This window comes from Diabrotica undecimpunctata, chromosome 7 (assembly GCF_040954645.1).
Source record: "Diabrotica undecimpunctata isolate CICGRU chromosome 7, icDiaUnde3, whole genome shotgun sequence".
Classification (NCBI taxonomy): domain Eukaryota; kingdom Metazoa; phylum Arthropoda; class Insecta; order Coleoptera; family Chrysomelidae; genus Diabrotica; species Diabrotica undecimpunctata.
Genome location: NC_092809.1, coordinates 132,624,041 through 132,640,714, shown reverse-complemented (window position 1 = coordinate 132,640,714; position 16,674 = coordinate 132,624,041). Strand labels below are relative to the sequence as shown.

At 34.1% G+C, this 16,674-nt stretch overlaps 1 protein-coding gene across 1 annotated transcript in view; it reads left to right on the top strand.

Annotated features, from left to right (window-relative positions):
* Positions 1–16,674, top strand: part of Nlg4 (Neuroligin 4) — a 272,258-nt gene that overhangs the window by 81,551 nt on the left and 174,033 nt on the right. Inside the window, exon 2 of the mRNA XM_072538248.1 lies at positions 12,217–12,885. Within this exon, the coding sequence (XP_072394349.1) occupies positions 12,432–12,885 (454 nt within the window). The 5' untranslated portion in view covers positions 12,217–12,431. The remainder of the gene's footprint in view (positions 1–12,216; positions 12,886–16,674) is intronic.

The following is a 16,674-nucleotide window of genomic DNA, read 5'->3' as shown; positions in this document are numbered from 1 at the left end:
ACGGACAATTATTTCTTCTTCTTTAGGTCCCGTCTCTAATGGAGGTTTGGCGATGACTTCTACAAGATTTGGAGGTCTAGTCCTGTATAATCCTTGACGTTACGCAGCCAGCTCATTTTTCGTCTGCCAGGACCACACTTTCCTTCTATTTTTCCTTTCATTTCCTTCCAATATTAACTGAAGGAAGTTTTATCTCTCATATCCGAATATATATATATATATATATATATATATATATATATATATATATATATATATATATATATATAAATACATGCGTCGTAATAAGCTAATTGTCAGCGTCCAGGCTTCCATGCCGTGTAGATAGATAGACATTTATTTTTGTTAAAAACTACTATTTTATAACAATGAGTTTAGAAAGTACAAATTTTAACAAGTATGTAAGTATATTATGTAAGTATTAACAAATATAACAAAAAGATATATGCTATCAATAACTAAAATGGACAGCAGATTTAGTAAATATCAACTAAATAAATGAGAAACTGAAGCTTATTTGTTTGAAACAAAAGACCTGAGTTTTATGATATTCCAAATATATATTTAAGTTGATTTTACAGACGTTATAGTGACATTATTTAGAAAACACTAGAATTTAATATTGGAACCCATCACCTATTCGTCGAATTCAAAACCTCAGACGACAATGTCAAGAGAACAGTACTATACCAATCAATGCATGAGTTTGGTATACCAGAAAAACTTGACAAGAATGACAATGTCTAACTTAGAAGCCAGCCTTACGATACAGGGAGAAAATACTTGATCCTTTGAGATAAAGGATAGACTCAGACAAGGGGATGCCCTGGCTTGCCTCCTATTTAACATTGCCTTGGAAAAGGCAGTCCAAGACACCAAGACGAATATTGTGTAGCAAGAGAGATGTTGAGCAATATTTCTTAGAATTGTAAACGTCGGCAAAACGGGTCGGTCTAGTCATCAACTAAAACAAAACCAAGGATCCTATAGCAAATGGGGAACGAAAAACTTCCTTTGGAAGTTATATCTTTAAACGTAATGACAGCTTCGAATACCTTGGCTCCCTAGTGACTACTAGCTAGAAAGACGAATAAACCTTACAAATAGTGTGTACAATGGACACCAAAAATAATTTCACTCAAGAAATATCCAAAGAAAAACTAAAATTATTATATACAAAATACTGCTAAGGCTGATCCTTACATACGGGGCGGAAACATGGACCCTAACGTAGAAGGATTAAAGACTTCTGGAAATATTCAAGCTTAAGATACTCCGCAAAATATTTGGAGCTATAAACGATCAATGACAATGGCGCAAAAGATATAATTTCGAATTATACCAACTCTTTAATGAACCAGATGTCGTAACGTACGTTCATTAAAACACAGCGACTTAGATGGGCTGGACACATACTACGAATGCCTGACGATATGATTGCTAAAAAGCTAACGACAGAAACACCTATAGGAAGAAGAAGAGTCTTAAAGCAGTCCAGGATCCATAGAAGATTGTCCAGTCAAAGATGATGATTATGATGATAGTGACGTTATTAAGACAACCAGTAAGATCTGTGCAATTGTTAAGGGGGGCATATTATCCAGCTTCATTGAACTGTAACTGGGACATTCAAATAGTAAATGCTCAAGAGTTTATAACTTGTTTGTGTTGAAAATAGTACAAATTTCAGATAGTCGAATTATGTTATACCATGCTAGGTAAATTTTGACAAATAGCAATTAGATATTCTAGGTTGCGTCATGGTAAGAATGTATTTTATTTGGATTTGAAATTCTAGATATTGCTGGACTGTGGTTTCTATGGGTATCTATGGATAAATGTTTGTAAATAGGTGAGGTATGACCCTGTATAATGTCAACGGAAACATAATAACAGAACTAGAAGAACAGTTGAAGACATGGAAAAACTATATTGAAGAACTCTTTGCAGATGATAGACAACAATCTGAGCTAAGTAACATACAAGGAGACGAAGGTCCAGAAATAACGGAAGAAGAAGTAATGTACGCACTAAAAAGAATGAAAAATGGTAAAGCCCCAGGTCCAGATGAAATACCAACGGAAATCCTTAAACTAATAGAAAAAGACTCGATTCACATTTTGGTTAAACTTTTCAATAGCATTTATACATCAGGAAAAATACCACAAGAATGGCTTTTATCCACCTTTGTTACTATACCAAAAAAGATAAATGCCAAACAATGCAGTGATTACCGTACAATCAGTCTGATGAGCCATGTACTGAAAATATTTCTGAAAATTATACACTCTAGAGTACACAGAAAACTGGAAATGGACATCAATAATACCCAGTTTGGATTCCGAAATGGACTTGGAACAAGAGAGGCGTTGTTTGCACTGAACGTTATGTCTCAAAGATGTCTTGACATAAATCAAGATGTATTCATGTGTTTCATAGATTACAACAAGGCCTTTGATAAAGTGCGGCATGATCACCTAATCAGACTCCTGACAGAAAAGAATTTAGATAAACGAGACATCCGACTAATAGCAAATATGTACTACAATCAGAAAGCAGTAGTGAGAGTAGAGAATAATACCACTGAAGAAATCGAAATAAAGCGAGGTGTGAGACAAGGGTGTATACTGTCACCAACCCTGTTTAATCTCTATTCCGAAGACGTAATGAATAGAACACTCTCTGAGCAATCCGTAGGTATTAAAATAAATAGTGTTAGATTAAACAATCTGAGATTTGCCGACGACACCGTTCTGATCGCAGAAACACTTGAAGAGCTACAGACATTGGTGAATAAGATAGCAGACTACAGCGAAGAATATGAACTATCTTTGAACATATGGAAAACTAAATTTATGGTAATATCGAAATCAACACAAAATGTCCAAAATTTATATTTACACAATGAAATTATCGATCGAGTTAGCAAATACAAATATTTAGGCACTTTTATAAATGAAGACAACGATAGCTCAGCAGAAATCAAAATAAGAATAGAAAAAGCCAGATCCATATTCACTAAAATGAAGAGAGTGTTCTGCGGAAGAGATTTGAGCCTTGAAATGAAACTTCGCCTGATGAGATGTTACGTACTTTCTGTGCTGTTCTACGGAATGGAGTCATGGACGTTGAAAAAGATTGATACCAAAAAATTAGAGGCATTTGAACTGTGGATGTATCGCAGAATCCTGAGAATATCATGGACCGAGAGAGTCACAAATGTCGAGGTCTTGAGAAGAATGAATAAAGAAAAGGAAGTCATATTTACGATCAAAAAACGAAAACTGCAATACTTGGGACACATTACAAGAGGCGAAAGATATGAACTGCTTCGAATAATTATGCAAGGGAAAATAGCAGGAAAAAGGTCCATAGGAAGAAGACAAAACTCCTGGCTAAAGAATCTACGGGAATGGTATAGCTGTAGCAGGAACGAATTGTTTCGGTCAGCAGTTTCGAAAATACGTATAGCCCTGATGATCGCCAACCTTCGGAACGAAGATGGCACTTGAAGAAGAAATAGGTGAGGATGTTGATACGGAAAATGATTGCATGTCTTCTGGATGAAACATATCCATATTTTTTTAACATGCTTTTCTTGTTGTTTTAACAGCCAATTAGAAATGTTACCCTCCCAAAAGAATTCATGGTCTAATATTTGAAAATATTGCTTAATCTGTGAGACCCAGTTGTATTTGTTTTTATTTACTAAATTATTTAATGTAGTAATTTGAAACTGACGCAGAAAATAAATTAAAGGAAGTCTTTAATCATGCATTTACGATAGCTTGATAAGCCAATTTAAAATAAGCTTGAAAATAGTGAAAGAAGTTTTGACTGTTCCTGTTTCCAACCTAACAGCATAATCAGGTGTATTGATACCAAGATTACTTTTTAAAACAAGTAGTTTGTATTCGTTCTAAATGATCAGCATATCTCATTCCTCAAACGGGCACACAGTTTATGACAAGGCTTTGAACTAACGAATCGAAAAGTTGCACACAAGATGTCCAAGAATTCATTTTGGTTTGAACCATGAAACCTATTACATTGCCAATTGCATGTTTGGCTTTTTCCACTATTGTATCGGCTATTGCTTTAAAAAGTGATGTGGTTAAGGTGACTCCTAGGTATACAAATTTGTTGACAACTTCAATTGTTTCGTTCCTATATAGGAACTTAATACCCCTATTGCCGATTTGACCGCTTCGGGTAAATGGAAGAATTTTGGTTTTGCCAACATTTACAGTTAGCTGGTTTTGGTCACTGTATTTTTTAGATAACTTAAATTTTTACCGAGTTCAACTTTCTAGTCAGAAATAATGACCAAATCATCAGCATACAGAAGCAATATTATTTGATTTTTGCTATCAATGGAGAAACCTTTTGATCCTTGACTCATAAAAAACTGCTCTATATTCGCAATTAATAAACTAAATAAAAGTGAACTCAAAGGTTCTCCCTGTAAGACTCCTGTTGTGATATCAAATGATCTTGTGCAACCGTTTGTAGTTTTGATGTACATTCTAGCGTTATCATCTATGTTTTTCAAAATAGATCTCTTCTTAGTCGTTGACCTGATACAGGTATCGTGATATCATAAGGATATCAAAATAGATATTGTATATTAAATATAATAGCAAATGCCCGTTTATAATCTACAAATGCAGCGTATACTTTGCGTTTTTTTAGTCGCAGTTGCAGTTGTATATCAGAAGTGAGGGTGAATACATTATCAATGCAACCTCTTGATCCCCGGAACCCTGACTGATGATCCTGATCTCTTAGTCTATTTATCAAAATATTAGAAAATATTTTCTCAACACAGCTAAGTAGAGTATACCACTATTACAGTTTGCTGGATAATCTCTGTTTACCTATTTAAATATCATGGTAAAAATGACTTCACTCCAGTTATGCGGGGTAATTATCGTTTCCAATATTATATTAAACATGCAAGTCCGGTGATTTTGCTGGCCAAGGAAATACATCAATACCCTCGTTATCCAACCAGTTTATTACAATATGCGCAACATGTGGTCGAGCGTAATCATGCATAAAGTAAAAATTTTCTCCAACTGCAGCAGCAAATGGGCGCACAACAGGTTCAGGAATAGTGTTCAAATATTGCTTACTTGTGAGAAAGTCACGTGGGAAAATGAGGTCAGTTCTTCCGTCAACCATGATTCCGCCCCATACCATTAATGTACCACCTCTGTATGCATACACTTCTTGAAGATCTTTCTCCATTTCCGGGTCGTCTCCAAACTCTTGTCCGACGAGAATCTGGATAAATTCATTGTCAGTCCAATTTTGAAACTCTTGACACCAGGTAAATCTTGTAGCGCAATTGCCGCTAGATAGAGGTGGACATCTCAGTGGTCGCCGACTACGAAGATTGGGTTCATAGAGACGGTTCCTGACAGTACTGCTGCTAATTGTTACATATTGTTCAAGCTGTCATTCATTAACGAGCTCGGGTGCTGTGATTGTTGGCTGCCTTCTGGCATTTAAAATTAAATATCGGTCTTGAGCGACGGTTGTAGAGCGACCACATCCTGGATGTTGCTCGGCTGGACTCCCAGTGTCTATAAACCGACGCCACAAACGACTTACGACGCTTTGGAAGACACTCAGCTGATCAGCAACTTGAGTTTGTCACATACCAGCTTGAAGGAGGCCCACGGCTCTATTCATCTCGTCCAACGTTAAATGTTGTCGTTGCATGGTAAAAAGACAATATCTTTAACTCGCCTATTAAGCAAGAATGGTATAAAGTGACTAAAATTAAAAATATACAAAACATAAAAATGTCGATTTTTTGTCCCTTATAAGAAACATCCTAAAACACGTATTGCTATTAGTTTTACAATTTTTTTTTGATAAGAAGTGAGTGTCTGTATCAACACACACACACACGCAGTGATCAACCCTGCTCCTAGGAACATGTGTATACCAATCTAAGAATGGGATCCACATGTCCGAAGATCAAATCGGTCACACTTCGCTAGTCGAAGTGGTACCTATCTGACCCCCAGGTTTATCCTCCATCCTTCCTCATCGTGTGACTTACGTGAGGAGGCTTATGATCTGAAAGTTACTTAAGGTGTCCTGGGTAATGGAACACCCTCTATTTTTAATGACTGTGGTTATGCCACCTAACTGTAGGGGTAGCCAGATCTAAGCTTTTCTAGCTATTTACATTACTGACTCTATTGAAGTTACTCTATCATGACTTCGGGACTTGAGTCCCTAAAACAAAAAGAAAAAAAACGTGTGTTCCGACCATAGAGCCCCCAGCCTTGGCTGACGACTCTATGTTCGGAAAAGAGTGTGTGCTCGGTCACTCGGCCGCCGATTTGGCAAAATACATTTTGTTCTCCTCGCCGGCCGAGCACCCGAGTAGGGTCCGGCCACTGGGCCCTTGTATGCCGCACAAGACCTCAGTGTTCGGATTTCGCGAGAATATCAGTATTCACCTGATCTGCCTTAAGGGCCTAGTCCGCTGAAGCGGTATATGTAGAGCCAGATGGGCCCTCCATATTTAGTCTATGATGAAAGTGAAAGATACAGTAAATGTAGAGTGAAAAAGATTTAAGATTGGATGAATCCAAAGTGATTTAGATAGTGAGACCGTTTTTTTGTTTTTTTTTTGTTTTTTTTTTTTGTTTTTTGTGGACTTCCTTGGAGCTTCGGAACTATAATGTGCCTGGCCAACAATTCTTTCCTTTTTTTTTCTTAATCCTGTTTGTGTGCGTGTGTTGGGGTGTGCATTCCCAAGTGTATACTGCTCTCACACACCCCGGTGTATCAACATCTGTATCAACAATTATGGTACAGACAAATTTATATGGTCATGAAATTTCTGTCATTGGTATTGTCAAATTATTAAAATATTCTTAGACTTTTGCGTTGTGTGTAGTAGTCACAGTAAACAATCGGAAGAGTCCATTTACGTGACGGGGGGTGACCGTTATACAACATGTAAATTTTTTGAATTTTATTAAAATCTATGAAAATAATAAATAAATCATAAAATTATCTTATTCAATTTTAAATATGTATATTATTTAAATTTAAAAAACACAGAAAACATAGAACGAAGCTTCGCGCTAGTCTACAGTACCATCTACTGTACCACTTTTTTTGTAAGCGAGAGTTACTGGAGCAGCAAATAAACTATATGATTCTTCAATTAATTTTTTTTGATGGCTCTTGTATTTGATTGTCTAGTACTTACTTTTCTTCAATAGTACGTCTTTATGGACGTTTGGAGTAGTATTTATCTACTAGTAGACCAATAAGGCCTTCATAATACCTTATAGTACGTACATCATATATTTTTTAAGCAAATACTAATTTATGTTTATTAATCAATTACTCAATTTCCGATTGTTGATTTAAATCTAAATGATAAATTGTTATTTCAAACTGATCAGTATCTATACTATCATTAAAATTTTATTCATATTTGTGTAGCTCATTAATTTTTCTATCAATTATCCATAATTGACATATTTTCAATTTCTTTAAAGTTATCGTATTGTGAGAGAATAATTCGATAGGTATGTAATTTCTCGCCCTTATATAAAAAAAATGTATATTATTCAAACGCATACGTTGCTCCTACTTTAAGCAAATTGTAACAATCTAGTTTAGAAACATATTATTCTGCGAAAGTGTCTGAAATTCCCGCCCATGACATTTTTATAACACAGACTACGCTAAAAAGAATTTTACTCGATGGTTTTGTGTTTTGACAACATGATAAATGATTTAAAAATTTTATTTCGATTTAAAATCGATTTTTTAACGCATACGTGTATAATCAATGTGCCTGTGTCGTTTGTCTTCTTTTTTAATAATGATCATAACAATGATTAAAGATTTTGTGATATGAGTATAGCGTAAAATTACTAGATATTATTAAAATGTTTGTATGAGGAGGAGGATCGGCATTGATAAAAATTGTTTGTGACAAGAGTATTACAAAAAATATCACCCAAACAACGAAATAAATTTGTTATCTTAAAATGTTAAAAATTATTACAGTTTTCGTTCATCTCTGGATATGTTTTACCATAGTTTTAACCCATCTACTATGTTTATTCAGGATTTTCAGAATCATTCTATTATTTTATACACGTTCTGTCACTGGCTTACACGTTTACATGTTTACACTTTACATGTATCTAGAAACATAAGTTTCTAGAAAGCTAAGAATAATAATAGTAATCAGGACACATCATGAAAAATGTTCCCTGAACTTAAAAGGTTTTATACTCATTATATTCAATAAAATCTCAGCACATGTGTTGTGGTTGATTATTGAGCTTCAGTACCTATGATAGTTTGATTAACGATATTTTTTCGCTAGTCGCGGTCATCTGTTACATGTACTGCCTCAGCATATTGTTTGTTGAGAAGCTTTTGCGTAATGTCTGCCCATCATTCCTTGGACCACCAACTGCTCCATTTTGAGATCGCTTTGATGGTTGAGACCAAAGAACTTTAAAATTCTAAAGTAAACAGTACTAGAGAGACGTTGATTGAGTTTAATTCCATCAAGAACCGAGATATTCGTGCGGCGAGAAGGCCCGACATTCAGGTACATACGGAGTGTTCGCTGATATCTGATTCGTATCAGCACATAAAGATTTACAATACGCCTTCCATTTATAACCTGGTCCAAATCCGTCTGTACATTGCCTTCGTTTTCTTTAATAGACCAAGATTTCTACTTGAATTTTGTGTTAGTAGTCTGACTTTATCTAAGAGTTCTTTGGTGTTATTTATGTCGGCATGTTGTTGAATCTCCCTGCAGATTTTCTCTATATGCTTGCTCTTGTCTCGTCTACAAGCAACCTCAATAGCTCTAGAGAACTGCCTGCACTGGGAATGCCTAAGAAGGTTATCAATTTCAGCAATTTTGAGTCCTCTGCGTTCTTTAACGTGGTCAAAAGTATCTGCAGACACACATACTGTTTTTGGGCCGCTTGAGCAGACGTTAGACTGTGACTTGCAGTAAGTTAAGATCTGTATTCATCTTGAGTACCCATGGTTGGTAAATTATTTTCCAATATTTCATTACATTGGCTTTTAAATTATTGTGTATCTTATATTAATTTGGGATAGCCTCTTGTTCGGACACGCCTAACACACGCTTTGAATGTTTGCTTTAGTGTTGCAAAAAGGAGTTGACAATTAGAGCCGCAGTCAGCACCAGATCATGTTTTACATTGGCTAATAGATGTTTTCCAGCGACCTTTAATCATTATGTAATCGATTTGATGTCGGTGTCGTCCACTGGGTGAGATCCAAGTGTACAATCTTCTGAGATGATGCTTATACATAGAGGTCATTATTGCCAAATCATTATCAACCCAGAACTGTATAAGGCGCGGTCACCGCTTAGTTTACGTTAACGTATTCAATATCTGCTCACACAATTTTGTATGAGTTCGTCATACAAGCCATTCAGAATCAGATTATTTCAACTGAAAACTAACTGCTCCCATATTATCAATACGTCCTTGAGAATAACAATTTTAAGCTATACTTGAACCGCACTGTGCTTACAGACTAACCAGTGACACATAATAGATCAGATCTTCTAATATTTAATGTATTACTTAGGCAAACAACACTTATTGATATGGGGATATCTAAAAATAATAATCTTCATATTAAATACAATGAAAAGATCGCCAAGTACGGAGATCTAGAAATACAAATAAAGAGACAATGGAGAATGGAGAGTACTTAGACGATACTTCTCTCTACTATTGGTGTTGTTCCGAAAAATATCCTAGAAAACATAAAATAACTGGGTCTGAGTGAACATCTTTATAAGACAATGCAGAAGACTGGTTCACCGTAACATGTCACCTAGGACTCGGTAATACTTAAAGAACTCCCTCCATAGACCAATCCTTTTAATTAACTGGAGTATTTCATGATAAACTTCGATAGATCCAGTACTTTTGTTGGTTTTTAATATTTTAATGTTCTTTGCTTTATTTCGTCATTACTTCTCCTATCTATTCTTGGCACTTTGGGCATCTTTGGTATCTTTGGTACTTTGCAGCATCTTTGGGCATTATATCTCTGTTGCTACTATCTTACTCCTGTTTTTCTTGTCTATAATCCAATTTTCAGCCCCATATGTCATAACACTTCGGACTAATGTTTTATAAATCTGTGTTTTTGTCTGCATATATAGGTGTCTATCCCATACTGAGTTAAGTTGTCGAATTGCTGTTCTTTTTGTCCTAATCTTTGCTTAATTTCTTTTTCTGTTGTTGCCTTTTTCGTGATTATAAACCCCAAGTATTTGAATTTATCCTTACCTTTGATTGTTATGTTGTCGTCAATCTGCAGATCTTCTATGTCTACAAATATACTAACATGTATAGAACAAAAAAGACTACAACAAAAAAGTGGTATGGACATGTAAGAAGAACTAGCGACAGTAGATGGATAAAGAGAATAACCGAATGGAGCAGCATAGGAAGGAGCAAAAGAAGACGACCCAAAAGATCCTGGAGGAACGAAGTAGACGACGCCATGAGTAAGAGAGGCCTAAACGGTGGAGAATGGGACAACAAAGAGAGATAAAAACGGTTGAGCGAGGGAAGGCAGTGAATACTGTAGAATCACTGAATATATGTAATATTTTAATGACTAATCGTGAAATGAAGAAAAAAATTAATTAATTAAAGTCGATCTCAAAAAGACGACTACTACTTACAGGCCGCATGGCATTACTATCCAAAATTTACAACTTATTTGAAGCAATAGTCTTTTTTTGTTTAGATTGTAATTATTTTTTTGAATCATAAAGTACATAGCATAGGATTATGTATGAAATAGCACATCAGGAATTTCCCATGACCCTTTTGAATAAATATCGCTGAATTTTGTTGATGCAGCGTTGAATTTCCTCCTTCAATGCACAAGTGGTTGTAGGCTTATTGGCATAGACATTTGACTTCAAATAACCCCATAGAAATAAGTCGAATGGTGTTAAATTACACGATCTAGGGGACCAATATATGGCATGTGGCATCTAATTGAGCACCATTAACAGTCACTGTTTGTCCAGCCTCATTGTCAAAGAAGTATTGTCCAATTATGTATTCAGTCTAAAATACGCACCAAACGTATCACATTGTGGATGCATTCTTTTTGACGGTCATATGTGGGTTTTCAGAACCTCAAATGTGGCAATTTTGACGATTAATAAAGCCATCAAGGTGAAAATGTGTTTCATCGCTTGGGATGATTTTGTTCGAAACATCAGCATCCACTTGTTGATGTTAAATAATCCATCTAACGAACTCTCTTCCCTCTGCATGGTCACTAGGCTTCAGTTCTTGTATCAATTGAACTTCGTAAGCATGAAGATGCAGATCTTCAGTGGGTATACCTTGTATGGAGCTTCTTGAAATTTGTAATTCTCCTCCACCATGCTGAATTGATGTTTCTGGACTTTCACCAACACTCTCATGCACCAACATTCGATATTTAAGCGGCTTATTTTTGGGCGATCAGTGTGTTTAGCGTCAGTTATCGATTCAGTCTGTGAATTTTTCAATTACTCTTTTCATAGTTGCCGATGTTAAATCAATATTCCGACCATATTTTGTACGAAATTTTCGAACAGTGGCCGCCAAACTTTCATTATTTTTAAAATATTGTTCAACAATGGAAACTTGTTGTTCTCTTGGGTATCTCCATATTTACTAACCCTAAACTGTCAGCTGTCAAACTGTTTTTGTTTTGTTGTTAACACTTTACTGTAGAAATTCAAATCATTTGGGACACCTATTATAATCTGACAAGATTGAACGATAACGATGATGATGATAATGGACTATGTAATGTGTAGAAAATTACTACACGTACTACATGGTCCACATATGTGCATTCTAGTTTTTTCCTTTTATCAACAGGTGTTCTAGTATATAAATAATATTCCTTCTACTATTTAAGGTAAGCGTGCCTGATTTTCATCGGTTTATTACTGAATTTTTCACTGAAAAATTGTACGTGATGAAATTCTCAACTATTTTTATCGTAATTATTATTCGATTACACGGATATAGGTTTTTATCGCAAGTCTGTGTAATTTGAATAACAAATTTTACACCGTATATTGCTTTAATAACGAAAAAATGTTCCTTTTTAATTTGATAAATTTTTATTTTGTTGCAGGAGCTCACATCGATCGATATTCAAATGAGATGAAAGAGCGTCTGCCAATGGCTCACCTAATTGCAAAGATTCTTTAACGGAAATTTATCCAACGAAGTATTTTATAGGAAGATTTGTATTTAATATTGGAAATGAATTAGGGAGATAAGCCTTTTTAGAAATACATCGTAATAAATTTGAAATTTTTCGTATACACAAATGTCTTGGATATAAATATGAATCAGATTTTTAGAAGATCTTATTGTGTTTTACTTTTAATCTGTTTCGTACTTTATGCAAGGGCAGATATCCGAGATTTTACGAAAAATGCTAAAATCAGTACAAAAATCATTCAAACACGGTACGGCAGACTACAGGGATTATTGGTACCGATGGATGCCCAGCGTTCTCTTAAACCTATTGAAGTGTACTTGGGAGTACCATACGCTACTCCCCCTGTTAAGTCCAATAGATTTAGCCCCACTCGAACGCCAAGTCCTTGGCAGGGAATACTACTTTCTGATAAATTAGGACCCGTATGTCCACAAAAGCTGCCCGATATTACCAACGAAACAGCTGCATTAGAAAGAATGCCGAAAGGGCGATTAGAGTACTTGAAACGGCTGTTGCCCTACCTGAAGAATCAGAGTGAAGACTGTTTATACTTGAATATATATGCACCAGCAGATGGTAAGTATTTTTTTATCTAGTTCTTATTTTTCACACAATATACAGGGTGGTCCTTAAGTAATTGTACAAAAAGAAACAGTAGATTCTACACTTTAAAATATTACGATTTAAGCCAAATTGCTTTAATAAAATGTTGATATTAAGAAAGATACAGGGTGTTAAATTGCAAATTTCAAATTTTATTTTTCGCTATAACGTTCATGTTTGTAAACATTTATGTATACAAATTTACAACTAGGTACTTTTAAATATGGGAAATTATAATTTGATGCGCACTTTGATTTAAGTGATAGAGGGCGCCACATATGCCACATATGTGGTATAAATTTGCACTTAACTTTTTTGCTCTTTAAGTTACCTGTATTTGGGATAAAAAATATTAAAGATACATTAGTTTAACAAAAAAAAAAGATATACTTGGTAATAACTTCAAAACTCAACAGTTTTCGAGATAATCGCATTTTACAAATCAGTTGCATAATTCTGATTTAAGGCAATTACTCCAGGCAACGAAGAAAAAATAGACAAAAACATTAATACTTCTGAATTTTGGTATAAAATACCTTTAACTAAAGGTAATAGTTAACACAAAATATTAAATAAAATATATCAGCAGGATAATTAATAATAGGATTTGACAAAATAACAGAATAATAGGATTTTACATAAAAAATTTTACGTTTTATGTTAAATTAAAGTCATAATCAAAGCATTTTGTTTACAAACCAAATTCAGAAATAGTTAAACTAAATAACATAACTTTTTGTCAAAGTAAGTGTTCGATATGTCCGCCATTTTCTTTAATTCATTTGTCAATATATTCCATAAAAGATCGTCTCATATTAAATAGCATCATTGGTTCTAAAGAAACTGCTGCAGTATTTATTTCTTCCCATAGTTGGTTGCGAATGTTTATGGGATTCTTATACCGTATGTATATGGGATAGACACGTTGTTTTAACGCGCCCCATACACCAAAATCAAGCGGATTAAATTCTTGGGTACGTGGTGGCTATATTGTATAATGGATGAATATATTGTTTTGGATACATATCCAAATCTTAAGGTAGGTATATTATGGAACTACATCTTATTTGTCGCAGAGGTTAAATAATGTACTAAACTGTGATGTATCTCGTTCATTGGTTACTTTTATAAACACGGAATAACCTATCGATGACATTACTTATTTACATGATTACGTTAAAGCTTACGAGTAACTATAATTACATCTCGAACAAATGGACGATTATGATTTACTAAAGAACTAATATTATTCTGAACTAAATTGCCTGTGTGTTTACTGTATTTATAACAATATCGGTTATTAGGCCAACGATGTTGTTTTTGTAAAAATGCTGAGTCTTTAAGGTTAGATTTGTAGCAAAAGTATTATGAAACATTCAATACCTGTTCTCTAGTATCCATTTGTCCTAATAAAAATGCGTAAACAATTTAACAATGAATAATAAGTATTTTTTTCGAATTTTTTATGAATTAAATAATAATATCAATATCTCACCACATTGCCAAGGAATATGACTACCACGACCAATCCAACGTTCAAAAAAGTTGTATTTAAGTATGTTTTAACTGCCTTCTCTCTAGTATGTCGTGGTGTACCATCTTTCATAAACCACATATTTTGGGTTTTCAGCATTTTACAATTATAGAAACCATTATAGAAACTTAAGAAGCGATAGAAAAGGGAAATTGTAAACATGATGACGGCCAACGTCTGAATACGGACACGGCATCTAAGGAAGATGAAGAATCTTTTCTCTGATAAGACATTTAGCACCCATAACAAAGCATTTTGTGATATTACATTATCATCTTTAAGTTGTTTTAATTAGAATAAACTATGAATTATGCTTATCTACAGGTATTCAGTGCTTTACCGCATAAATATCAAACTAAGAATTATTATTCAGCTGACTTATAAAATGCGATTATCTCGAAAACGGTTGAATTTTCAGGTTACCAACAAGTATACATTTTCTTTGTAAAAATAATGTATCTTTAATATTTCTTAACACAAATAGAGCTAACTTAAATACCAAAAAAGTTAAGCGCAAATTTATGCCACACATGTGGCATATGTGGCGCTCTCTATTAGTTATATTAAAGTATGTATAAAATTATAATTTATCCTACTTAAAAGCATCCAACTGTAAATTTTTGTTCAAAAATATTTACAAACGTAAAAGTTATAGCGAAAAATAAAATTTTTAATTTCCACTTTAACACTCTGTATCTTTCTTAATATCAACATTTTATTAAAGCAAGTTGGCTTAAATCGTAATATTTTAAAGTACAGAATCTACGGTTTCTGTTTGTACAATTACTTAAGGACCACCCTGTATATAATATTTATTCATTTATTTATTTCACAACAAACACATTTTACAAAAAAAAATATAATTACAAGAATGAATTTTACATGCACACATATAGAAATATATATAGAGACAGAGACACACACATATACATGTAGACAAAAGCATCCATATCTCAGTGTATCTATGCCAGATATGCCCACTAAGATATAGTGGTTGAAGTAGGTAGAAAGCTAGATTTAATGGCGTTGGTGTTGGTGTTGACGATATCTAAGTTGATATTTTTTAGTATTATATTGCACTGCCTCATCATGCTGTTTATGGGCGAGCAATCTGTCTCACAAATACAAAATAGCCCTCTATGACTTAACCTTAAGGTTACCATACATACTACGATAAATCGATAACGATTTAACTGTATCGTTTAAACTGTACATTTCTTCGTTCTTTCCACTACCACACACGTTATAATAAATCGTTACGATTTAACGGTACCATTAAAACTATACAGTTCCCCTCTTATCAATATTCAACAATTTTCATGTCTAATTTTCATTTAATTTTCATTGTTGATGGCTTCGACTGACCAAGACATGTTAGCTATCGTGAGATAAATATTCACCTTGAAAAGGATAAAATAGCGGAAAAATCGTAGCATCTAATGTAAAGACTTTCTGTTGAAAGTAGAACTTTATTCTCATGTTAATTTGTTGAAGGAATTAAAAATGTTTTCAAAAGATTGGCATAATTTTCCAAGAATGGAAAATGAAACTTACTTACATCAGCTGTCTATGGTAGCGTTAATTATCGAAACGAAAGATACTGCTATGAGAAATGCGAGTTATTATACGAACATACACTTATCGATAAAACTGTGCAGTTTCTCCAATTCCGATAAATCTATTGAAATTTTTGTACTGTTCCGTTGGACGGTACCGTTTTTAAAAATCCTAAAAAACTGTGCAATTGTACCCCATACACGTAGCGATTATCGGTGTAATTTGAACGGTACAGTTAAATCGTAACGATTTATCGTAGCGTGTATGGCGTATTTTAAGTTAATCTTAGGTACAAAGAACTTTATGAAGTTAATGAAGAATAAATCTTTATATTTTAAGTTATTCACGACAACATATACAAACAGCATTGCTTGCATTCTCCCTCTCTGTTTCAGTGTTACAAATTTAAAAGATTCAAGCATACTTTTGTAAGACACCAATTAAGGATAAGAGTTATATTTTCTAGCATATAGGTATCTTAAAAATCTTTTTTGTACCTTTTCAACTAAATCTGTATTTAATTCTGAATGAGGTGCCCAAACTACAGAATCATACTCGAGGTGTGGTCTAACCAAGGAGTTGTATAATTTAATTATGCTATACTATAACCCTAATATCCTAAAAGCCTTAATAGTAATGATGTGATAATGTTCATTGAAATGCAAGTTGTG